A 25,661-nucleotide genomic window follows, 5' to 3' on the forward strand; every position below is an offset into this window, starting at 1 on the left:
TAATTTTAAAAAAGTTATGCGATTTTAAAGAGTGTACGAGTACGGCTGAGAGCCACTGTATGTAATCAAAACCTTTTATAAGATATGTAAGAGAATTTATATTAGTAAATATTTTACTATGTAGTTTAATTTGTTAATTTTCTTTACAAAATGAACACGATGATATAATTACGATATTAAAAATATTGTGGAATATTAATTTGAATGTTTTGTCTTTGATTTTTAAGGATTTTAGTACCACATTTTCGAAATGTTGTTTGCTTCTTCATTACGAAAGGATTACTCTAAAATGAAAATTAGAAAAGAAATTGATCCGACTATAGAATATGCTTCTATATTATACATGGTAATAAAAATGTCTCGACTTGAAGAACATGCGTATGGAGTATCAAAGTAATTTATGAAACTGGGTACGATACAAAATAAGCAATTGCATTTTTTTATAACGCATTTTTCATTATCTTTTATGTCTATGGTAATAATTAATAACAAGAAAAAACCTTCGTCAATGTGTCTACAGTAATTATTAAAAGGTACAATTAGCAAATTACTATATTGTGTATCCACTTCGTGTAATAATAGGTAATAATATAATTATAATATTTTTTTTCCATAATCAGAGCGCGACTTTTCTCTTCACGTGCCCAATCGTTTTCTACAAATATAGTATTGTATCTAATTCTTTATATTTATCTTTATTTATATATATTTATATTTATATATCCAGCTGGATTATTATCAATCATTTACTTTTACTGCTATTTATATCAGTTAACCAAATACTAAAAATACAAATGTTTTACATATAGCAGGTTTTAAAGTCATCAAAACTTCATTCGGAGCTTGTGATCTTAAAACGCACATTCATGTACATGATAAAATATTGGTGGCATTGCAAACAAAATTAAGGAGCTTGTAATGCGTATGTGTGTACAAATGGGCACAAAAGTGAACATTTTAGTATAATTATTATAGTCTGCATAAAAATGGTGGTATGTAATTTAAACGTGTTTACAAACCACGCTATAAACACCAATTATTTATTGAGCGTCAGAAATACACCATTTTCTTTTAAACTGTGTTGAATATCAACAATTGTTACATATTACAACCAACGCGTGATCTTTGGCGGTGTATCGGTATTAGTTTTATTATAATACATACACGGTATATGCAATTTTATGGCAGACAAACTTTAGAAGCTCCTTAATTATGTGGACATGCAGAAAATTTACTTATCTTTAAAATATTTATATTTACACACAAAGCTTAGTTTGTTTATCGTCTATACAATCATATAAATGTAATATTCAATGATAAAACTGTAACGTAATAATTCCTAGCTCATCCATTTAGTATCGAAGAGAATATTTTACATCGAAATTACAATTTCTTCTCCGCTCGTTCTTAAATTTTGTTATTAAATTACTATGCTTTACATTATACATCATTCCATTATTAATCTAGGGCAGAATCAAATTAAACGCGATTTCTATGTTCACTTCTTCATGTTTTATATACAGCATAAATTCCCACCGTGTAAAATAAGCATACTAATATTTACAATATGTAATTCGAGGTCTACATTGAAATAAGTTCCGATAAACAAGCAATGTTCTAACTAAATAATTTAATTTAATATTAGAAATAGAAAGAAAGAAATTTAACAAAACTTTAATCTCGAGTCGACACATCGCTCGGCATTTAGATGAATTTGTTAAAAAATTTCTTCTATTTGAAATATTATTAAATTCAGTAATCAATGTTCACGTGACAGAAATATACTTTTTGAAACATGTGCTATTTGATAGCCATCAAAGCATTAATAGGTAATATGAAAAAGATATTCAAGATATTTTATAACGATTTCGGGTTACGAAACAAAAATTTCTCGTTAGAGAACAGAAAGTTTATCCGTTAAGAAATTTGAATGATTCTAAAGCAAGTTAGGGTTTATTTATTTATCAAGTAATAATATAAATTTAACAATATTTATAAATTGGTCATAATACAATTTTATAAAAATTTTATACGATACAAAAAAGCTAAGAATAGAGTAATTATCACGTACTATTTTTGTCACTTCCGAAATAATCGAACTCGCTGTTACATATGTATTTCATTTGTCGAAAATAATGGAACGTACACAGAATTACAGGGAAATTAATATAAATAAGCAGTGCGACTCTTTTAAATGCAAGTTTCCGATGTAAAGAAGGGCTATGATGGCTATCACAGGCTTACTTAGAACTTCCAACTCTCAACTGTATAATTTACATTTATACAATATAAAACTAGATTATCTGTTCACAAAAACAATAATTCATATACATCCACATACATATATAATGTTATATATACGTATGCATACACATCCTCGTATATTTTAAGTGTTGTCAAAATGGTGCAACTAGTGTTCTTAGTGCACAATTACAAAGAATAGTTAATAGTATGATGATGCTGCACAATTCGAATTATCACTAATGTAATAAAAATTTAAACGGTTCTTATATGTACAACGAGGGATACCTTTATGTATCTTTACAAGAAATTATTTACAAAATATATTCATTCATATATTACCTATCAAATTAACATTGTATTAATCGTTTTTCTATAATAATTATTCTAATTATTTTCATATATTTATGCACGATTTATCCCAACGTTCTGCTTATGTTTCATAAATAAAATAAATCCTTTTTAATAACCTTATACCTTTGCCCTCTGTAATATTGTAACTCAAGACGAACTTCCTACTGAAAGACTATGTTCATCGGGGCGAGAAAAGCAGAGATCTTACAATACTACCGTACGACATAATCTGAGTTAAATTCAATAAAATCAGGACCTATCACGTATTACAATAAAATTGATTAGAATAGATGCGATTCTCCTTGTGTAAATGTATGTAGAAAATTACGATTGTCCTAGAAATATTTCCCAAGTCTTTCTTATCAATATAAACGGATTCAATGAAGAATTTTCAATTTACACCCTCGAGAAGAATATATTGTTTCGGATAATTGTATATAATTATGATAGGGTCGCTTCTTTTCATTTGCACATAAACATTTATCTATACAAACATTTCTGTAGTAACTGGACTAAAATAAATATTAAGAATACAAAGTAAATATTTTCAAACAAAGTCTATCAGTGAAGTTGTCAGAGTAGCGACTTAGCCCCACCAGTTAATGAAATTTGTCCTTGAGAAACGTACATTAGTTACGGCAGTACAATCAGATTTTACGTTTAATGCAATAACAATTTTGACTTTCTTTTACCATTATTAGCCTACACCAATAATGATGACTTGTAATCGTACAGAACAAATAATAGTTCCTTTGTAATGTAAAATTGTTTTCGTGTTCGCGTGACTAATCCTTGATTTACGTCAAATAATCAATGTGTCAACGCTTACTATAATTAGCGTCTGTAATTATTTAGAAGTTTTCCATCCTCGCCGATTTCAATGATTATTGGATATGTTGCCGGGGAGACGATTCTGAACAACTTTTTCCTATACATGTTACCGCCGCTAGGCTTTCGTTTCCGAGATATTCGCGAAAAACTGCTGCTACTACACAATGTATTCTGCTATATACCTACTAGTGATGGGATCAAGTATATTGGAAGTAGGTTCGAATCTGACTGTATAGTTTCGAACAGTTCACAAGTAATTCGGGAAAAAAACACACTACTTTCAAGTAGACTCGAACCTTGACAAGAAAGGTTTGAACTCTCTATAAGAACTTTGAGAAACGTCAGCGGTACTTGCAAGTATAATCGAACCCTGACTATTTATAGATTCGAACCTTTTAACTAAAAACTATACCTAAAACATCAAGCTACAATATCCAATATTAACTTGCGTTCAATCTAGTACCAAATACGAAATACAACGGATAATATCTTAAGTGGTACGATACTGGCAATTCTCAGCTTTGTAGATTTTTGTCTTCCAGGGTTCGAATACTACTTTTACGAGATTCGATTCTTTCAAACGTCGAAGAACTTAGAAGTACATTCTTGAACTCTCCCGGTACTTTTCTGAGCTTCGAAACCGGCTTTTATAACCCAAGTACTTTTGAAGTATACAGAATGAAACGCCAGCTCTTATGAGTAGTATTCGAATCCCATGAAGTGAAACTTTTGTATTGGAATTTCCTCGGATTCATGAGTACATATTGAACTTGATCCCATCTCTAATACCTACTTACAGTACGCGTCCGTGGCAGCAACGCATTCCACTTTCCAACTTGTCCCGGGTATTAGTATTGGTTGGGGCTAGATTAGTGCGGGGCGCGCGTAAAGCATGATAGCGAACTGCGCGCCCCCCGCAGTAATCTAGCCCCAACCAATACTAATACCCGGGACAAGTTGGAAAGTGGAATGCGTTGCGTCGGAATAAATCAACAGAAGTTTTTCGCAAATATCTCGGAAACGAAGATCGCGCGGCGGTAACATGTATAGGAAAAAGTTGTCCAGAATCTTGATCTTGAGAACATATCCAAAAATCATTGAAATCGATGAGGACGGAAAACTTCTAAATAATTACCTCAGCGTCTAATAGAGTAACACTAAATATTCAACCTAGAAATTCTGTACGCGGCGGCAATGTAACGCAACGTTTTACAAATTCACCATCGAATCACGCCCGTTTACATTTCTCTTTAAATTTCGTACATGGTCGCTAAAACTTGGCAAAAGAAAGTTGCACATTGGCTCGGCAGTTTTGAATCAGTTCAGTTACTTAGATTAAAGTGTGATGCATTGAGCAGATTATTCTGAGTAACTAAACTTCGCTGCTTAGGAGTATAGTGGAATTGAGAACGCTAGACAGCTAAGAAAAATAGTAAAGTTAACTTCAGTTTTTGTTCTCTTGCAGAAGAAAGTTTTAAACATTTAAAAACATAACAGTAATCATCCCCTCTAAGTGTTTACAAATTTCATTTCCAATATACGAATTAATACTATAGAGTATATATGTATATCTCAAGGTATGCGCGTCTCTGTTGCAACAAAAAAAATTGAAATACCGTCTAGCACTCCGAACACGATACTCCTGCTACATGTACAGCAGCATTGTGCGCTATTGATGCATAGAGTTTCACCAGGTGGGGTCCAGCCACACGGCGATCACATAACCATTTATAACAGATACACAGTGAGTCGGATAGGCCTTGACGAGCGACGGTGGCTAATCACTGTCAAGGTCACTTCCCGAAGGTCATTTGTTTTCTCGGGATATTCGCCTGCGTTTTGCCTGCTCTGCCGCCTCAGCTGTTACTAAAACAATGTTCCCGCTGTACGAGGTCTTTTCAATTAAAATGGTATGTGAAATACATAATTTGTAAATCATATTGTCACAAATATTTATGCAGAAATCAATTGACATTGGAACTTTCTGTATCACATTTAAATATAAACCGAAGCTTGTGCAATAGCTAAAAATGTAAGAACTTTTAAATGAAACTATATTTATTCTATCCATAATAATTTGCAGTTTTAATGCGTATATATAGTATCATTTTTACATACCAGCACCACTTCGAGTTTTCCGTCTTGTAATGTCTTCCGTAGATTTAGTTGCACCCCTAGTATTGCTTGCTGGTGTTGCTAGTGGCAATGTTGTATTCTGTCGAACAGATCTCCTTGTTGTTACTTCCCCTAAGGATTCGTTACTGGATGCGGATGTACCTCGCAGCCTTTCCTTCCCAGCGGTAACTACCGCGGTTGCACTCGGTTGTTTGATTGTTAATAAACGGCTCTCTCTTTGCACTCTATTACTGGCATTGAAATTTGATATATTACTGGAATTAATTTGACTGCCAGAAACAGTTGTGCTTGTATTTGTTCTAGAATAACAGAAATTTATTTACGTAGCGGGGCTCTCATATCTCTGATATATTCAGATACGCACTGCTGCTAAAAGAATGCACCGGTGTTGCTTACTTTTGATCTTTAGACTTTGGAGATGGAGCGGATGTTTCGTCTGATAATCGTATTCTTGCTTTTCCTACAGATTCAATCAATGGTTCATCATCAGACGAATCTACTTCTACCACAATGGGACCTGAAAATGCAACAAATACTTTTATCAGGATGTCCAGGTCCAATTTTAGAGCAATATTAGCACGTTCTCTAAAAGGAATACGTCAAATTCAGAAAGACATAGCTGAGATTGAGAGGTAGCTGCCTAATAGAATATGTATTTCAATTAACTGTGCAACTGACGTTAATAGACGTACATACATATATACGTATGACCATCAGGGACCCGGAACGGAACAGAAACAGAAACGAAACGAAATTCTGAACCCTGCTGCAGGATTGAAAACGATATAACCGAAATAAAAAATCCGACTAATAAACGTTCTGTACACTTCAGCTTAAAAAATTTAAATTAAGCGCGCCCCTTATTTTCATCATGTTTCGTGTCGGTAAAAAAAGGGGTCTGAACCCTGATAGGGGTGGCTACGGTGTTGGGAGTCTTCCCTCGTGGGCACGGCTTCCAATCCAAAGCATCAAAACTCTAAATTTTTTTCATAAGACATATTATGTAACATTCTATAATACATAACTATAACGTATAATATTTTATAATATAAGTAGCAAAGGCAATAAAATTGTTAAAATAAGTTTATACGAGTTTTTTCATAAATGAAATAGCCGGTTCGGAACAAAATTTGTTTTTCGTTCTGAAGGAAACGAAATATTTTTCAGCAGGAACGATATTAACCGAAACGAAATTATTATTATCGGAGTTGAACCGAAACGGAAAAACATTTCGTTCCAGGTCCCTGATGACCTTAATATAATCTCATTGTCAGTTCCACTGATATTTACCAATAACAATTACTATCAATGTGATTACAAATTTTTATCAATAAGTTGTAAGTGGCACCTTAATTACCCTGTTTTTGGCAGTCCTTGTTATATCGGATGTGTCGCACAAAATTTGTTATATAGGGTGCGGCTGAAACGGTGGTACAATCGGGAAGGAGAAAATCGGTTTTAAAAAATTACTGAGTTCGGATGCGCGCAACTAAAAAGAAGCAGTATTCATCAGTAAATACGGTACAACTACTTATAGCTTTCTTCAAATGGAGTTTTGATCTGGAAAAAAGTGGATATAAAGATGAAACCAATTTTTAGTCAAATTCGATGTTCTTGAAAACAAAATCTTATCCGAAAAAAGTTATTCCATAAATTCGACTTATTTCTGCCGAAGGATTTATTTCATCAGTAGTTGTGCCACATTTACTGTCGCATTCTGGCAATTTTCTATTTTTCTTGGACCGGTGCACGCGTACCCAAGAAATTTTAAAAAGTAGACTGTCTCTATAATTAAACACCTTACAAAAAAAACTTTATTCTGCACTTTTTACTTACTCTGGCGCAAGGAATCACCTGCTTCCCGATTATGCCACCGTTTCAGTCGCACCCTGTATTGTACAGGGTAGCCCATCATATAATTCTATTTCATAAACGTTTTCTGTAGAAGTCGTATGATGTTGAACGGGAGTTTGTCGTAAGTGGAAGTACTTAAGAGATAATCAAGCCATTTTTTTCTACAATTGAAGTGTCGTGTTTCCTTTATAGTGTACTAGCTTAATGTACCCAGCGTTTCCCAAGGGTGTGAAATAAGGGGAAAAGAGTGGGATGTCTAGATTTCATGGTAGTATATTTTCTGCGGAGTTCTAGAGAGTAATTATGCAAAATTTGGCCCAGCTCGGTTAAAGGGTTTAGGAGTTAATAGAGAACATACAGACGTACATTCTATTTTATATGTATGGAGGGTTCAGAAGCCAATCAGTGTAAGTCCAACTTTCCCAGAAAATCCTCTTTATTGTTAAAACTTTCAGTTGATAAATCAATTAAGTAACTACTTTGACCACTATATTGACCAACTAATTACTAGGCAAAATTATTCAGAGGACAAATAGTGCAAATCTCGGTTTCAATGCTAATGGACTTTCACTGGTTGGCTTTTGAACTCTCCATATACATATAGATAGATACATAACTTATACATAGTTTAGCAGGATTTTTCAGCAAAATATCGTCAGATATGGTTTATGAGTAGAAATGAGAAAAAATTTTGTAAATGCAAATCGTTTGAATCTTGATGAAAGTTACAACAGAAATATAAAATATGATAGAAATGATAAGTACTCGATTTAGTCGCGACCTACAGCGGAGGGAGCATGCGGCACGTGCCGGGGTCCCGTGCGTCACTTGGGCCATGTGACCAGTGAGTGTACAAACATTCGGAGAGCGGGAGTTCCCCCAGGGCTGATCGCGCCGCCCGGTGTGACCGCATCTCTTTCCCCTGCGCTGCCACGGGGATAGAGAGCCTCCCTTCAGCGGCCGGGGCCGAGCAGGGAGAAATGATAAGTAAGACCAAGTTTGCTATCGTTTCGAAAGGTACGTCTATACGACGATATACAAAAATTTCCGGAAGATTGGAAACTGCCTAGAGCAGTCTGCGACACTGAATTTCATCTATACTCGCGAGAGTTGCAGCTAGAGCTAGATGTAGACGTTTGATCTAGACACAACAGTGTCGTCGTCAGTGGCGGATTTAAGAAAAAGGCCCAGGTGGCAAACGTTCCGAGGGGCCCATTTTTTCGGGGAAATGAAGAGGTAGTTTACTAAAAGGAGGTAACTGTACAGAAAAGTATAGAAAAAAAATATAGTGCTTGGATAAAATCGTAAGTGTTTTTTTTTAAGACAGGGCCCTACGGGGGCCTTTTGAGCAGAGGCCCATTTTTCGGGAAAATAAAGCTGTAGTTTACTAAACACGGTCTCAGTGTAATAATACAGAAAAAATATGCTTTGGATATAATTATATTTTTTTTTAAGGATGGGGCCCTAGGGGGCCTTCTGTGCAGGGGCCCAGGTGGCAACTGATCATCGGCCGCCCTGTTAAATCCGCCACTGGTCGTCGTGTAGATGTACCTTAACGTCCTCCACACTTGTGTTATAACTTTTTAATAAAGTTCAAACGATCGATATTTATCTAACATTTATTCCTTATGTCTACTTATGGAACATACTGACGAAGTTTGGCCGAAAAATCCGGAGGCACCATTTATGGTGTAATACTATTTATAGTATGTTAGTATTCGATAGTAGTTATTAAGGTTGAGTTAAAAAGTCTACACATTATTTTAAGATGACGAAAAGTTAAAATTGTTCATCTACTTATCTTAGCCCGTACAACTACTTATTTGATTGTGGCAAATATTGGAAACTTGTTTTTCTTGCATTATACATATAAGGTATTCAAGTGAGTAACTTGGTATTGGTTATTGATCATTTAGTAATTAGAGTCCTCAAAAAAGTGGCATAGAGATTTCAATGCACTCTATATAATAAGCCAAGGACCTTACTCTAAAAATTGCTATTAGACAATAAAAGAAAAATATTTTCATTATACAATAGCACCACAAAACTATACGCTCTTCGCAGGAAATTTGTTTCACTTTTAAAAATACCGCGAGTAGCTATTTGAAGTGATACAGTTATGTGGGTTACCCTGTACATAATACACGAACATATAAAATTATATTACTAAAATAAGAAAGAAAATAAATAAGATAAAATAAACACCTTTCTTAGTTTTTGCCAGTATGTTGAATCCTTTTTTCGACTGTTCTTCTTTGACAGATACTTGTTTCTTTAATGAACCAGCTTCATCTACACCCATACAAGCTTTAATAAGTTCTGCCGCATTCTCTGAACATTTCCGTTTTCCTGGTCTTGGTTGCGGATCATCAGCAGTACTAGATGCTACAGAACTTTCGCTTTCTTGGCGTTTCCTCTTCCCCACTTTTATTGTCGTATTAGGAGATAACTTGGACACTCCTAATTTAGGACTTGCTTTAGCATATGGCGATATGCTGCGTCTCTCTTCTAATTTATTAGGACCATGAGGACTACTTTTTGGAGTCTTTACAATATCAGGACTGTTCAATTTTTGCGATCTAGTCCTTAAAGATCTCTTCTCATTGGTGTCATTTGGGATTTCAATAAGAAGTTGTTCCAGCAGCGACTTCGGTGGTCGTTTAACATAGTCATCTGAATTGTTAGCGTTCAGCCTTTCCACAAATTGTGCCTCATCATTGTCTTCTATACATATAACATCTTGGCGTCCCTCTAATTCTTGTTTTCTTCTACGCTTTCTTTTAACATGCTCCACATCGCTGGAATCTACTTCCGGATTTTGTGCTGCTGGGCTCGGAGTCTCGTCCCGTTGTAAAACTACTGGATTAGAGTACGTATACAATGGTGGAGTAATTCTAATCGGTTGAGGATCTTCACCAAGGGGTGATTGAATACCTACACTTATATCACTCGCATCATTTACAATTTTTTTAACCAAATCGTCTGTAATTTTTTGAAGATTCATAGAAGGCTCTCTAACTGATATTTGTTGATGGCTTTGTACGTTAGATTTTTGGTTTTGATCGGAACATTGTTCTAACTTAACAGATGCTGCAGTTAAAGAAATGCTAGAGCTTTTCGAAGTATCTAATCGATCGGTTTGCCTAGTATCGTCGACTTTTGTATTAATTTTAGATTCTACTTTGATTTCACAACTGAAACTCTGACTCTTAGAACACGAACTGTCTGCCACTGTGTTAGACTCGTTTGTAACTGTATTATCAAGTCTTTCTGTCTTTACATTACTATAAGCAATATGATTTTGTATTACAGGCACACCATTATTATTTTGTCCATGAGGTTCGTCGCTTAATCTAATTGCACTGTTACCGTCTATGACTGATTTTACATTGTCTTCGGATGCACTCTCGGGGGCTCTCGACACTTCGTGTTTAATGTTTGTCTTACCCTGATCATGCTGGTTAATAGAACCTTCTAATTTAACGCTACAACTGTCTTTCTCAGAAAAGTCATTTGCTTGTTGCTGCGTGCATTGCAATAAATTATCACTATCCGCGTTACCGGGTACGGAAGTTGTAACGACAGTCACCGATCCCGTCGCCAGAGGACTGGACACACGTTTATCGTTACCAGCCACTTCTAAACTAGTCACTAAGTCACTATGACCACTAGTTGTTGATGTTGTCGAAATTGATTTCTCACTAGACGGATCTTTTGTGTCATGCTCGCTGGTGTTTGATATATTGTGATTTAAATGATTCTCAAGATAATTTGCTACAGACACAGGACTTAATCTTTGCGGGCCACTGGACTTAAGAAGTTCCGAATGGGAATTTGAACACATATCACTACTACTAGTTGAGGAAGGCACGTTCTTATTGGTGGTTGGCAGGGAGGATTCCCCTTGGACAGCAGCCTTTGTGCTGCTTTGTGTTACCGATTCCGTCGCTGGCCTGTGCAAAGGAGATTCTCCTTGATTCGGTGACTTCTCGGAAAGAGCATCCATCGATTCGATGCCCGAGTCTTCGCCACCTCCCCCGCTGCTGACTCTTTCTGTACCTGCGTCTACCCCGATTGCAATTGGGACCGCAGTTTCGAGCAATTTTTGCTTCACTTTCGCTTCCGTCACATTGATCTCCCCGATTGGCAAAGTTGGCTTGCTGGAAGCTAAATCAATGCTCTGGGATCTGGGAACTTGGTCCATCGAGTTTCCTATTACCGAACCTTGCATAGTTTTCAATAAACTAATTCTTTGTATGTTATCCACCTTGTTTTCTACTACGATCCTATCAACTTGTTTTACATGATTCTGAATCACTCTCTTGTGAACAAAATGTTCTACTCTATTATGCCTGTTGATGGTAGCATTTGTATCATTCTTTGAAACTATATGGCTCTTCAATTTCTGTCCGACCGTCTGACTTTTTGTTGCAATGCTCGAATTTGTCTTACAGTTATCCGTATCTGTTTTATTCTTCCCGGAGATGAGCCTGTTTACAGGCGGCTGTGCATTTTTCACGGCAGTTTCCACGTGCGCAGATACTTTGCCTTCCAGACTGGTAGATGAATTTGAATCATTTTGTGCAGGCATATTCGAAGCTACTAATCCCGGAGTTTCATTCTCAAATGATAAATTGCTGGTAGGTTTTGCATCTGTATTTGGAATTGTATTAGTGGAAGAACATTCAGGAATGGTCTTCTGACTGTTAAAATGTGTGGCCTCTGCATCTTGAGATTCTGTAACACATTTAACAGAGATTATTTACCCGGCAAGTTGTATCAATTGATTCATTAACCTATCGAGGATGTGTGCTGTAAATGTACAATTTGATGATGCGCACTTGCTGGCCGAGCGCATACCTTATCCGTGCCTCTGCTCTTGCTCGGTTCGTGCGTCTTTTCCGAGCTCGGCCGCGGCTGGTAGGAGAGAAATTTCTCGCGCCCGTCCAAAATGGATTAGGTAAGAATATCTAATATTTTAACCCCTTGGCCTACAACATCGAGTGAGACTCGTGGTCTCTCGATCGGCCCAAGATGGAAAGTACGAGCGAGACTCGTGGTACGTCGATCGGGCGAAACGTAAACACCAAGGGTCAGGCTCGTGGTTAGTAGATAAATCTAAAATTGTAGCTTCGGGTATTTATTAGTTTCAGAAATATTAATAAAAAATTATTGTTAAATTTTTTTACAAACTATTTTTTTGAACTGCGTACACGTAGCTCTAACGAGGATCCATCCTGCCCCCCCCAATTTATTCTACGGACAGTTGGAGGCGTTCCCCTTACCTCCACGTCCCCCTCAGGCGCCTAAAAGGCACGCGTATTTAGCTGAAATTCAAAGTCAATTTTCTCGAAAACGAATATTAAACAATTGTATTCTATATATTCGTCTTATTTTGGCCCACAGAATCACCCCCGTAGAGTATTGACTATCAGTAGATTAATAGGTATCCACCCTGTATAATAGGATGGATCGTATCCGCATGTTTCTGTTTCAAATTCCCAAACTCACCTCGATTCGCTACCATGCTGTACACGCCCATAAGCGAGCGCGTGCCCCCCCGCACTAGTCTAGCCCCAACTAATACTAATACCCGGAACAAGTTGAAAAGTGAAATGCGTTATGTCGGAATAAGTTAACAGACATACTAAAAGTTTATTATTATTATCTCGGAAACTAATAAATTACCGAAGCAGCAATTTTAGATTTAGGGTCCACACACCCTCCCCACCCTTCCCCTCAAACCCCATGTCGATCGGCCACTGGGGCCATTTGGAAGTATAGCCATAGATACTACGACTCAACTTTTCGCCGATGTCTTTTCATCTCAGTTATTCCTGGCAGCATACACATGTATTTACTTTGTTGCAACTGCGTAACGGGGCTAACAAGGAGACATTACGGATGTGTAAATCGCTTTTGGAACGACAGTATATGGGGGGCGTAGTACTCATGTAGTATAAAAATACCATTTCGGCTTTCCGTCGAATGGGCCTTCGTTTTCGAGATATTGTAATTTAAAGTTTTGGTAATTATTTAGAAGTTTTCCATCCTCACCGATTTCAATGATTTTTGGATATGTTAACAAGATCATGATTCTGAACAACTTTTACATACATGTTACCGCCGCACGACCTTCGTTTTCGAGATATTTAAGAAAGACTTCTGTTGATTTATTCCGACCCAACGCATTCCAGTTTTCAACTTGTCCCGGGTATTAGTATTGGTTGGGGCTAGATTAGTCCGAGGGGCGCGTAAAGCATGATAGCGAACTGATGTGAGTTTAGAGATTTGAACCAGAAACTTGCGGATGCCGCCCGTCAACACCCCGACTCATATCGGTTCGCTATCATGCTTTACGCGCCCCCACGCTATTCTAGCCGCAACCAATACTAATACCCGGGACAAGTTGGAAAGTGGAATGCGTTGCGTCGGAATAAGTCAAAAGAAGTTTTTCGCAAATGTCTTGGAAACGAAGGTCGAGCCGCGGTAACATGTATAGGAAAAAGTTGTTCAGAATCGTGTCCCCGACATCATATCCAAAAATCATTGAAATCGGTGAGCATGGAAAACTTCTAAATAATTACCGAAGTTTTTAACGTAAGTAGTAATCCAGGTATATACCATCTATAGTAACCTACACCCAAGAAGGTTCCGTGGCCACAACGGTAGCGCGTCAGCTTTTCACGCTGGCGGCCGGGATTCAAGTCGTCCGCAACTCACATAACTCCTATTTTTTTGTTTTTAACAATTTTTCCCGTGGAAATATATTTTGTGGATATTACGTACCTATTATATAATACGTTACACATTACTCTACGCAAATGTTAAACATATTATTCTAATCGTCTCTTTCACCAGTGCTTTCATATTCTTGTACTGCGAAACTATTTCATTCCGAAACTTTCGACGCCTGCGATTGTCGAGCAGGTAAAGTGCGATAGTCGGTACTTCTGACCGTAAGGGTTATATACGGTCAGAAGTATATATTTCCACGGGAAAAATTGTTAAAAAAAAAAACACAAAAAAAGGGAGTTATGTGAGTTGTGGGGGACTTGAACCCCGGCCGCCAGGGTGAAAATCTGACGCGCTACCGTTGTGGTCACAGAACCTTCTTGAGTGTAGTTTACTATAGATGGTATATATCAGGATTACTACGTACGTTAAAAACTTTAAATTACAATATCTCGGAAACGAAGGCCCATTCGACGGAAAGCCGAAATGGTATTTTCATACTACATGAGTACTACGACCCCAATATATTGTTGTTCCAAAAGCGATTTCCACATCCGTAATGTCCCCTTGTAAGACATGTGCGATCGACAACTTCGGACGCTGAGCCGAGCCGTGAAATGGCTTGACGCGTGGCTCACCGCTGGTGTTGATTCGGTGCCGGCGGTCGGAATTTAAACGGTAGGCCAAGGGGTTAAACATCTAGCCGTATTTGACACATTACATTACATTTAAGTTAACTCAAAAGTATATCAATTTAAACCGCAAACTTCATATTTACCTCCTAAATGCAGATCTTTTTCATCCATTAGACTTAATCTTCTTCTTTTCTCTTGACTAATTAAGTCCTTTTTTACACCATTCACTTCCGTTAATCTCGAAGCAATCGCATTCAAAGTATTATTCTTCTCAATTGCCGATCTATTAATATCGCTATCACTCGTCCGTCTAATTTCCCCCACCTTCTTCACTGTACTGAAATCATTTCCACCCAAGAGTGTATCGGACTTTCTTATGGACTGGCTTGAATCACCTTTGTAATTAAGTTTCCTCCATTTCGTTTGGTTATCTAAAATTCTACCACCAGACAACAAATTTTGTTCACGATGTAAGCCATCCCCAGACTCCGATTTCTTTTTAGAGTCTCTTCTTTTGGTTTTGCCTGCAGAAAAGTATGCAGAAGCATAAGAAAAATATTTATTAATTGCAATTTTATGTATACGTTAAAGTTACAAAAATAAATAACATTCAGTAAAAGTATAAGCGCAATACACTATCTTACATTAAATTTAATAAATCTGCAACTATAACGCAATTTGTTTATTGAAAACAACCCCGAAAAAAATATTAATTACTTATATGTATATTACCTCCTCCTATTTTATGCTCTTGCATATGGTTTTGAACGTCCATTTCAACTTGATTTTTCGTTAAAGACTGTTGTGTGTTCAAAGGGTGATTTAAAACAGTAGACTTATGCTTCGAAGGAGATGGTATTCTGCTGTTCAATGGTATGTCATCGACATCGCTGCTCTTACTGGAACTCGGTTTCGTGATACCAGTTTGAACGCGTACAACATCTACTGGTAATTCTTGTTTTAAGGCATTAGGTTTTGAAACGACAGTTTGAAGTATATTGTTAACTTTGCTAATAGCGTTGGTGGTATTGATCATTGTAGAATTGGACAAAGGTAATTTGGACACAGACGAGGTACCTATGATCATGCTTAAGGATGACTTCTTTTGCAGTAATTTGTTCCCGTCTATACACTCCTTCATCTTTTTTAGCTTTCCCCGTCTTTTTATACTAGTTGAATCGGACTCGCCGTCTTTCAGCGATTTCTTTTCTTTTTTTCTGATTTGTACTACCGAAGCATTACGCCCTCTTAAAGAAATGTGTAGCGGAGGCACTCTTGGCTCATCACCAGTTCCGGAATTGGGAATGCCAGTAAATATTTTATTTACTGATTTATCGGCTTTTCTAATCGGTGGTGTGTTCACGAAAGAAACATCAACTTTATAAGCCGGCGTAACAGGCTCAGATTTCTCCAGCTTTAGTCTCAGTTTGATTTTTTCGCCGGGCATTGGACTCTGCGCAGCTTCTCTGCTAGATTTTACTCTACTATGCTTCAAGCTACCCTCGCTGGCAGTAGATTTTACCGTGGTTTCAGAATCCGATTGATCCGTGTTTGTTGTTGTGTCGTTTCTTCTCGAGAAATTGCTGTCGGCATCGTCATCGGAAAATATGGAATTCGATCGGTCATTCGATGGCGATGGAAAGGAAAAGAAATCATCTTGGTTATCTACCGCACTTTCTGGTTCCGAATCCGAGCTCTCGCTAGGCATTGGTTCCAGATGCCCGGTTAAAGGATTAATGAGAAACTGTCGTATTTTACCAGTCGACGTGTACTCCGGTTCAGGTGTCTCTTCTTCAGGCTTAGGAGATTCAGAGGCGTCGACCTTAGTCGCGGGAGAAGCGATATTGTTGTTAGAAACATGATTAGCGTGAGATCCACATTGCGAAAAGGCACCTGAGACCTGATTTGTAATAGGCAGCCGCGTTGTATTGACCTGCGCACCTTGCGGAATAGAATTATTTCGTGCGTTCCACGTGGTCCCGTTAGCGTTACTCGCCGCAACCTGATAATTTCTGCTGAGGATATTTTGACTTTGCCCGTAACGGAAATCGGTTGTAGCACTCGTATTAACGTTCATATTTTTAAGTTGATTATGATGCAACTGTTGCTGCACATTCAGCGCTTGATTCTGCTGTCCTATGTGAGGCTGCGGTGGAACCGGTTGCCGTGAGTACGGAGGAGGAGTTTGCTGACGTTGGTTATTTAAGTAACTTAGCCGTTGTTGCGGAGCACCCATGCTCACGGTCGAGTGTTGCATCAGTGGTTGTTGTTGCAGAAGCGGCTGACTGGAGACTGGCGTGGATGGCAACGATGCGTTTATGTTCTGTTGTTGTATTAAGGATTGCTGTGTAAGCAGTTGCGGAGTATTTATATTATGTTGCTGCTGCTGAGTTAAAACTTGCTGCTGCTGTTGTTGCTGCTGAAGCAGCAATTGCCGTTGCTGCAAAGGTGTCCGAATCTGCTGCCCATTAACTGGATGTCTGATTGGAAGCTGACCCTGCAATTGCACCTGTGAAGGTCTGTAAGCCAACTCCTGCCTAATGGGAAACTTTTGTTGTATTTGTACTTGAGTATGCAGCGACGACGCTGGTTGTTGCATTTGTCCACTAGTAGAAGTTTGATGTACTACTTGTGCCAAATTTTGCCCAGCCGCAGCAATAACATTAACCGGGTGCTGTTGAGGAATAGTCGAAGGCTGATTAACGTTAACAGTTGCAAATGCTGATGCAGAAGATTGAGACAAGTCAGGAATGACTGTTGTTCCACCAATGAGGTCTTCCGTTCTAAGTGAATCTAAATTCGGCGGCGACTCACTAGGCGAAGTTATCTCTTTCCTTCTAACTGTTGGCTTTTTAGTAGGTCTCATGCGATTAGTAATTCCAGAGCTATCGATAACAGCCGGTGGTAACATTTTCTGACCGGATATCACATTGTTCGGATGCGTGCCAGCATCGTTTTGTAAAAGATTCACGAGAAGCGGACTGGACAGAGCAACCTGATTCCCATTACCATTTGAATTCCCTGCCAGATTATTATTGTTTGGTGACAGACTAGATGCGGTGGTAATCGAAGACTTGTACTGATTCGTCAGCTGACCAGCTGATGCAACCGATTGAGTAGTAGTATGACCAGCCGTTAATGTTGTTACTGTCGTCAAATTCTCTTGAACAGGATAAGGCGGAGGTGGCTGCACATGGTGCTTAAATTGCATAGCATTTTTAATTGTTGTTGCTTGGGACTCGCGACTATGTATCGCTTGGGCAGCGTGTGTCATACTAGCGAATGGGAATGGGCCATTGTAATTATTTCTGGGCGATGCACTGGGATTAGTTACTGGTTGGTTTCCAGAGGCACCAACATTGCTACTGCCCGATGTAGACTGTACGGATTTTGCAAGAAACGGTGGGATGGGATCACAGTCTGTAGGCGCGACTACATTTGGAGAACGAAACTGTGGAATTTTCTCCGACGATGTACCTGAAATAAACAACATAATAGGTATTGAAAGACGCGTAATATCTAATAAGTCGATCGGGGATCGCTCTACTCTTATAGAAACATCTAGAAACATACCAGCTGCTATTATTTGAGCCACATTACGTAACGCTGAAGAAATGCTGGATGTGTTACTTGGACCAGGTAAAGCTGTCTGAGGATCATTGTCAGCGCTAGCTGTATCGCTAGTGGGTTCATTTTCAGATTTGGCACCACTATCTTGCGACGGTCCTGAATGTAACACGATTTCCTGTGCCTCCCCACTATAGCGATTGGCTATCCTCAACGATATTACCTAATACACACAATTCACGCATCATCAAAGCAACTTCTTTTCATTTTATTTTAGACCGATAAAGTACGCGCACCAAAGAAGAAGAAATTAAATTTATAAAATCTACGTAGAATAAAACCAACTGGCATTTTAACCCTTCGTGGTCACACCTTCTTATAATCACAAGTTGGTCACACGCGGTTCACTGTACCCCGTGGTCATTTTTTGAGTTACCATTTTCGTGTTTTTGAATCTTTTAACTTTTCAGTGATAATTGAACGCTCGTAATACTTATACAATCATGGTCTAATGGATTTTCCACGGTTGTGCGAAAAAAGCGATTTTTAAATTTTTTTTTCTTTCGATAAATCCCCTTTGGAAGTCGTAAAGACACGACATTTTAACTTGGAAATTATTCTTGGGGTACAATACACCCCGTGTGACCATGAAGGGTTAAGCTGGTAATTAAGGGGACCTTCCGGTCTAAAAGTCGATTTTTTTTTACTTCATTTTTCGAATGTTCGACCTTTTAGGAATACGTGTTTAAAAGGATTTGTTGAAATTTGTAAAATTCCCGAAGTTATAGGCATTTGAATAGCGGCAAATAAATGAGGAACAACCGGGCACTCGGCGCCCACGTAAAACTTTAAACGCGTTTTTCTCAAAACAGTGTTCTCAAAACGGTGGGACCTGTATCTCCAAAAGTTACTAGGGGGGGGCTGGGGGGGGATACCAGAAAAAATTACAAAAAATGGAAAATTTATAATTTTCAAAGGCGTTGAAAGGATGAAAAATGTAGTGTCATTATTTTCTAAAAAAAATACCAGTTTTGTACTTTTTCTGGTTTCCCCCCTAGCCAGAAGTATATTCTTCAAAATAAGAAAAGTTTCAGTCGAATCGGTTAACTTTTGGAGATACAGGTCCCATCGATTTGGATCAATTTTTTGACGCCCTGACTATAATAACGACTCCCCAGTACCTTCTGCAATAATTAATTATAAAACAAAAAATATATTTCTATAATGTAAGACATTCTTAATACAATGCAAAAAGTCCCATTAAATTATATACAGTAGTTTTCCTTTAATTAATTCCTAAAGATCACCTATTTTTTTGGGCTGCAGACCTTAAGGTCCTCTTAATGTATCAATGAGCGTATGTTACCTGGTCTCCTTCAACCTGCACCGAAAGAATTCCAAGCTGTGTAAGTGTTGGAGAACCCTGCGCTGCTAATTCTCTAAGACGTAGTGCAGCTTCTCTGGGTATTGAAAATGTGACTCTGACTGAATTCCATGGCTCTACTTTATTTACTCTTAGCCCATCCCCTTTGTCTATAAACCATAGAACAACATATATCTTTATTCGTATCGATGTCACGTTCGCCGCTTAACGTTAATGTTGTTTTTAAACATTAGACTTAGGATAGTTTCGACTCCACAAGATTTACCTTTGCAAAGCAAAGATTTAAGACGGTCAATGATAATTTTAAATTTATGTGGAAACTCAGGATCTTCTAGGTTTCCCTCACACGTTACCACCGTCTCAATCAGATCACCATCACTATCAGCCGCCATGACTAGAATGTACAATAAATCGATACTATATCCTCTTCAACAGAAATATATTAAAACGAATTTATTACTGCAATGCTACTAAACAACATCTAAATCAGCTTATTCTAAACGCTGCTTAGAGATAGAAAATAAAACATTCAATCTTGCATTTAACAAAGTAGATTATTAGCAACAGCTATTATTACATTTAATACAATTTACTAGAAATTAAATAAATTTAATTACTTACCAACTACAAATCACATAACTACCCAGAGAGCTTACAAACGCCTCGGGGTATCACTACAGTATGTGGCCACAAGGTGCTTGCCCGTCGGTTTTAAACCGACAGCCCCAAAACCACTCCAGCACTAACAAATATGCTTAATGTTTCTATGGGACAAAATAGAAAATATCTATTAGACAACGTTGCAATGCATAAGGGAAAGTTTTTTCGCATATATTTTACAATAGTTACAATAAGCTGATGGAGCATTAATAGTTTCAAATTAATCATCAAAACAAAAGAAAAATAAGGTGAATGTCCCAATTTCTGCTCATGTCCCCATTTCTGCTCATTTCGTATTTTTCTTATTATTATATGCGTTACGTTTGTACTACAGTTGCAACAAAATAATTCTAAATTATTTAAACATTAACGCGAGTGTTGCACGAGCTTGGGGCAATACATACATCACTATTTTCATGAGCAGAAATACGGACATTTAGAGCATTATATATTTAATTACAAATTACTAATAATTAAACATCTTGAAATATCTTTCTTAAATAGTTTTTGAATTGGTTCATTTATTATTAAAGAATTAATCAATTACTCTGCAAATTTTGGTCGCAAACAAATTTTTTACACCTTCTTTATGACGAGTTACCTCTTAAAGGAGCAGAAATTGGGATGTTCACCTTACTTATAAGTGGGTTTAAACTTTCATTCGATTAATACTTGAGTTATAGAACGTAAAATAATTATAAATAATATAAAATTTGATTAATTCTCTATAAAATAAATTAATTCGTTATTTATCATCAAAATATAGATTTGAATATATAACAAATAAAGATTGTTTGTTAATCGCTATCTGATAGTGTGATAACAACGGAATACAATAAAAAAAATTAAAAATAACAATATATTATTTTACAATTATAATAATAGAAAATGAATGTGCTTCTACATTTTGAACTTATTTAAGCACGGTATAAAGAAATATATCTGAAAAAATTAATATAATTATTCATTCCTATATGTTTATATTAGAATTTATATATACAGTTACTCATAAAATTGAGCGTACACCTAAGTTGGTAATGAAAATTGGCGGGAAAATGAATACAAATACACAAGGGTGAATGTCCCAATTTCTGCTCATTTAAGAGGTAACTCGTCATAAAGGTGTAAAAAATTTGTTTGTGATGAAAATTTGCAGAGTAATTGATTAATTCTTTAATAATAAATCAACCAATTTAAAAACTATTTAAGAAAGATATTTCAAGATGTTTAACTATTAGTAATTTGTAATTAAATATATAATGCTCTAAATGTCCGTATCTCTGCTCATGAAGAATAGCGACGTATGTATTGCCCCAAGCTCGTGCAACACTCGCGTAGATGTTTAAATAATTTAGAATTATTTTGTTACAACTGTTGTACAAACGTAACGCATATAATAATAAGAAAAATACGAAATGAGCAGAAATGGAGACATGAGCAGAAATTGGGACATTCACCTCATATTCAAAAATGAAAATACAATATATATTTTATTCGTATATGTTACCAAATAATACGTAAAAAAATTCTAAATAAAACGGACTATTGGTCTATATTTAATAAAAATGGTGAAAGTACACGTATTTTAGTGACAAAAAACTGAGCGTACACCTTGTTAAAATACTATTTACAAACTTATACTATATTGTTTCATTTATTAATACTTCGTCGCATATCCCCTGGCATCAATTACGGCTTGATTAATAAATTAGGTGTTTTATTAAAGAAGGAGGAATGTTTTCCCAGTCTTCCCCCAACTTTCGTTTGAAATCTTCTATATTCGTAAAATTGTTATTTGCCATCCTGGATTTTATTTCTCCCCAGACATTCTTGATGGGATTGAGATCAGGTGACTGGGGAGGTGTTTTTAGCATCTTTGGGATGTTATACAGCAACCATAATTGAACTATATATGATGTATGCTTTGGGTCCTTATCTTGTTGAAAATTTTTTGCTGAAATTTTTCTGCTGAATCTTTTAGATTCTTCTTCAAGATATTTAAGTACTTAATTCTGTCCATTATGCCCATCTATGTATTCGATACTTCCGGTACCGTTTGCACCTATACATCCCCATAACATAACGGATCCTCCTCCGTGCTCAACCGTTGGACATGTATTTCTATGGCGGTGCTCAGTATTTGGCTGCGGCCATACGATTTGCTTCCTTCCATCCCGTCCAAAAAAATTGATTTTAGTCTCATCAGAGAATATAAGATTTTCCCAAAAACTTTCGTCAAAATTTACAAACGTTTTTGCAAATTCTATGCGTTTCTGCCTATTTGCTTTGGAGATATATGGTTTCTTTCGTGCGACTTGGCCATTATATCCCTCTTTTAACAACTGAGTTAACGAAACACCTAACGTTAACTTCCGCACACTTGTACTTGGATTTGTTTTAATTTGTTGACAAATGAGTCGTTCATCAGTGTTCGACAATATTTTCTTTCTTCCTCGACCAGATGTATTTCGGACTGTTCCATCGTATTTTTTTGTACGGTAAAATGTTTTCTGCCAACTATTTTCCCTACTCGACAAAAGGATTTACCTTGCGAATATAATTTGACAATAAGATTTCGTATTGAAATGTCAGTCTGCTTTCTCTTATTAGCCATGTTGCTACTATAAGCGTCAATCTACGGATAACAGATAGTTTTTTGTTTCTGGTTCCTGAGCAGCCGAACTCTGAAAGACATTTCGCGGAACTTCCTCTTCAATAGTACCAACATTTAACCAATACAGACCTGCGTAATGTGAAAATCCTTACGTGTACGCTCAATTTTGTGTCACTAAAATACGTATACTTTCATAATTTCTGTTAAATACAGACAAATAGTCCATTTTATTTAGATTTTTTTTTACGAATTATTTAGTAAAATATACGAATAAAATATATATATATATAGAATTTTCATTACCAACCTAGGTGTACGCTCAATTTTGCGAATAACTGTAAATAATATGAAACAAGTGAAGAATAAAACTTGATCCAAATTCCATCCATGGATATTATATGAAAATAAACCATTACACTGTGTATGTTATAAATAAAATAGCAACAACAGAAGTTGTGGAAAATATTTGAACCTTGGATATCATCAAATTATGTACTACCTACCATTGAATTGTTAATATGAATTTATTTACAATGCCTTTATTTTAATTTACAAAGGATAATATAAAAAGAATGTGTATTTGCAGAAAAATGTGTTTAATGTTTGTCAGTGGCGGATTTAATAAAAAAGGGCCAGGTGGCAAACGTTCTGAGGGGCCCGTTTTTTCGGAAAAATGAAGAGGTCGTTTACTAAAAACGGGCTCACTGTAGTTGTACAAAAAAATGTATAGTGTTTGGTTAAAATCGTAATTTCCTTTTTTTTTTGAAGATGGGGCCTTAGGGGGACCCTCTAGGCAGGGCCCATTTTTCGGGGAAAATGAAGAGGAAGTAACCTAAAAACGGGTTCAGTGTAGTCGTGCAGATAAAAGTATAGTGTTTGGTTAAAATTATAATTTTCTTTTTTTTTTGAAGATGGGGCCTTAGGGGGACCCTCTGGACAGGGCCCATTTTTCGGGGAAAATGAAGAAAAAGTAACCTAAAAACGGGCTCAGTGTAGTCGTGCAGAAAAAAGTATAGTGTTTGGTTAAAATTATAATTCTCTTTTTTAAGAATGGGGCTTTGAGGGGGCCTTCTGGGCTGGGGCCCAGGCAGCATTTGCTTATCGGCCACCCTCTTAAATCCGCCACTGGCTATTGTACAGATATATAACTTGTGTGTATATTTCGACAAAAGAATTTACTAACCGGAAATTAAAATACTCTTAAGTAAACAAGAACTGCATATAGGTACATACTCTCGGTACAAAATCTCAGTATAAAATTGACGACTGTTATCGAAACAAAACACTCGCGAAAACATAGTGCATACTGCATAAACAAAAAGTGAGACCAACGGGCATTACTAGGTTATAATTTGATCGCGATTTTCGTGAGATTATAGAGCTAGGTAAAGAAAAAATACGGCCAACAACGATTATTTCGTCGATATTTACCAAATCGGCGAACATGTATAAAGCAATCTGTTCTGGATTGAATCTCACCACTCACGAACTTCAATTAAAATCTTTTGGGCCATAAGACGGGGGCACAATTTCTATATAGAAGAAAATAGGTTATAGAATAGCTTTTTCAATCGGATGCGAAATTTGTATCGTTACGTTATTCGGAATTTAGTATTCTGGTAGGGGAATAGCTCATTTTCATGATTTCCATAATGATTTTCGGCAAAATAAGGCATCCAGAGCACTGGATATCGGGGGGCCACCATTTTGTCCGTCGGGGGAGGTGTACGTGAAGTGGGCTCAAGCATGCTCAAGATAGACCGTCAAGTCCGAACATTTTTATTTCGCAGCTCTCCTGTATACTTCGTAACTACATATGCTTACCAAATTTAAGTTAAAATTTGATAACGGTCGGTACAGTGGCCAACCAGCCTCACTTCAGTCTTTACACAGAACGATTCGATACCGTATGAACACAAGAAAATTTTAACGTTACCCCATTTCTTTCCAACTTCGTGCTGGATTTTTCGCGTTCAAAATGCACGCAGCCACACCACGGGAGCACTAATTTTAATCTGAATTACGCTGCGCAGATCTTATTTCACTTTCTGCACACAGCGCGCGATAGGAATCACGAAAAAACTCGACATAATCGGTAATATAAAGGGACAAGTCATAAAACGCCATGAACAATAACAAGGAGCCGCCATTTGCAATGCGAACAACTGACATGCGCAAATCAATCGCGCGGGGCACACTGGGTATTTTCAGAGGCGCCATCTTACCAATCGTTTTAACATTGAAATTTCATAACCTCTGATTTCTTACATTCATTATATTCGTAAATATTGTATTACATTCTCGGTTTTTCTAACATTCTACATAAGAGAAATACTCGATACGAATTACGACATGTATTTTCGCCCTTATTAATTCACGATCTTGTACGATCAGTTTCGAAATGAATTTTGCGAAAATAATAAGTTATTAGCGCTTATTATATTTGCACGCACAGGAAATGATTGAATCATTGAAACCAAAGTCTCAGCTCCATGTATATACACCGTAGTATATAACCGATTTAAACTTACTCTAAACATACATATACGTATCATTTGAAAGAAGATAAAGAAATATGTGAACATGATGAATAATGAATTTTATATCATAGTATAGTTGATATACATAGTCGTGTTTATTTCTTAATTGA

General features: G+C 36.8%; 1 protein-coding gene across 8 annotated transcripts; it reads right to left on the reverse strand.

The window, feature by feature from the left end:
• Positions 1-505: 505 nt before the first annotated feature.
• Positions 506-25,470, reverse strand: LOC143366967 (uncharacterized). Of its 8 annotated transcripts, none has more exons than XM_076808478.1 (11): positions 24,948-25,470; positions 20,359-20,501; positions 20,003-20,131; positions 19,720-19,886; positions 18,360-18,576; positions 15,519-18,263; positions 14,930-15,310; positions 9,622-12,153; positions 5,959-6,079; positions 5,545-5,792; positions 506-5,292 (listed from the first exon to the last, which is right to left on the reverse strand). In XM_076808478.1, the coding sequence occupies exons 3-11, from the start codon at positions 20,127-20,129 to the stop codon at positions 5,234-5,236; spliced, it is 6,597 nt and encodes a 2,198-aa protein (XP_076664593.1). In that variant the 5' UTR covers positions 20,130-20,131; positions 20,359-20,501; positions 24,948-25,470; the 3' UTR covers positions 506-5,233. The 8 variants fall into 8 exon arrangements, 7 of the variants coding, with proteins under 7 accessions (XP_076664593.1, XP_076664596.1, XP_076664590.1 ...); XM_076808481.1 differs by having other exon boundaries at positions 506-5,320; XM_076808475.1 differs by having other exon boundaries at positions 506-5,286; positions 5,545-5,861.
• Between the last annotated feature and the right edge of the window lie 191 nt (positions 25,471-25,661).

Source organism: Andrena cerasifolii, chromosome 3 (assembly GCF_050908995.1).
Source record: "Andrena cerasifolii isolate SP2316 chromosome 3, iyAndCera1_principal, whole genome shotgun sequence".
NCBI lineage: Eukaryota > Metazoa > Arthropoda > Insecta > Hymenoptera > Andrenidae > Andrena > Andrena cerasifolii.

Bases quoted from the DNA above. Each gene is read 5' to 3' on its own strand.
- LOC143366967 (XM_076808474.1), bottom strand. From the start codon at position 20,129: ATGGCGGCTGATAGTGATGGTGATCTGATTGAGACGGTGGTAACGTGT. The intron at 18,264-18,359 runs GTATGTTTCTAG...TGTTTATTTCAG, and splicing joins GGCTCAAATAATAGCAGCTG to GTACATCGTCGGAGAAAATT. The intron at 6,080-9,621 runs GTGTTTATTTTA...TTGCATTTTCAG, and splicing joins ACTGGCAAAAACTAAGAAAG to GTCCCATTGTGGTAGAAGTA.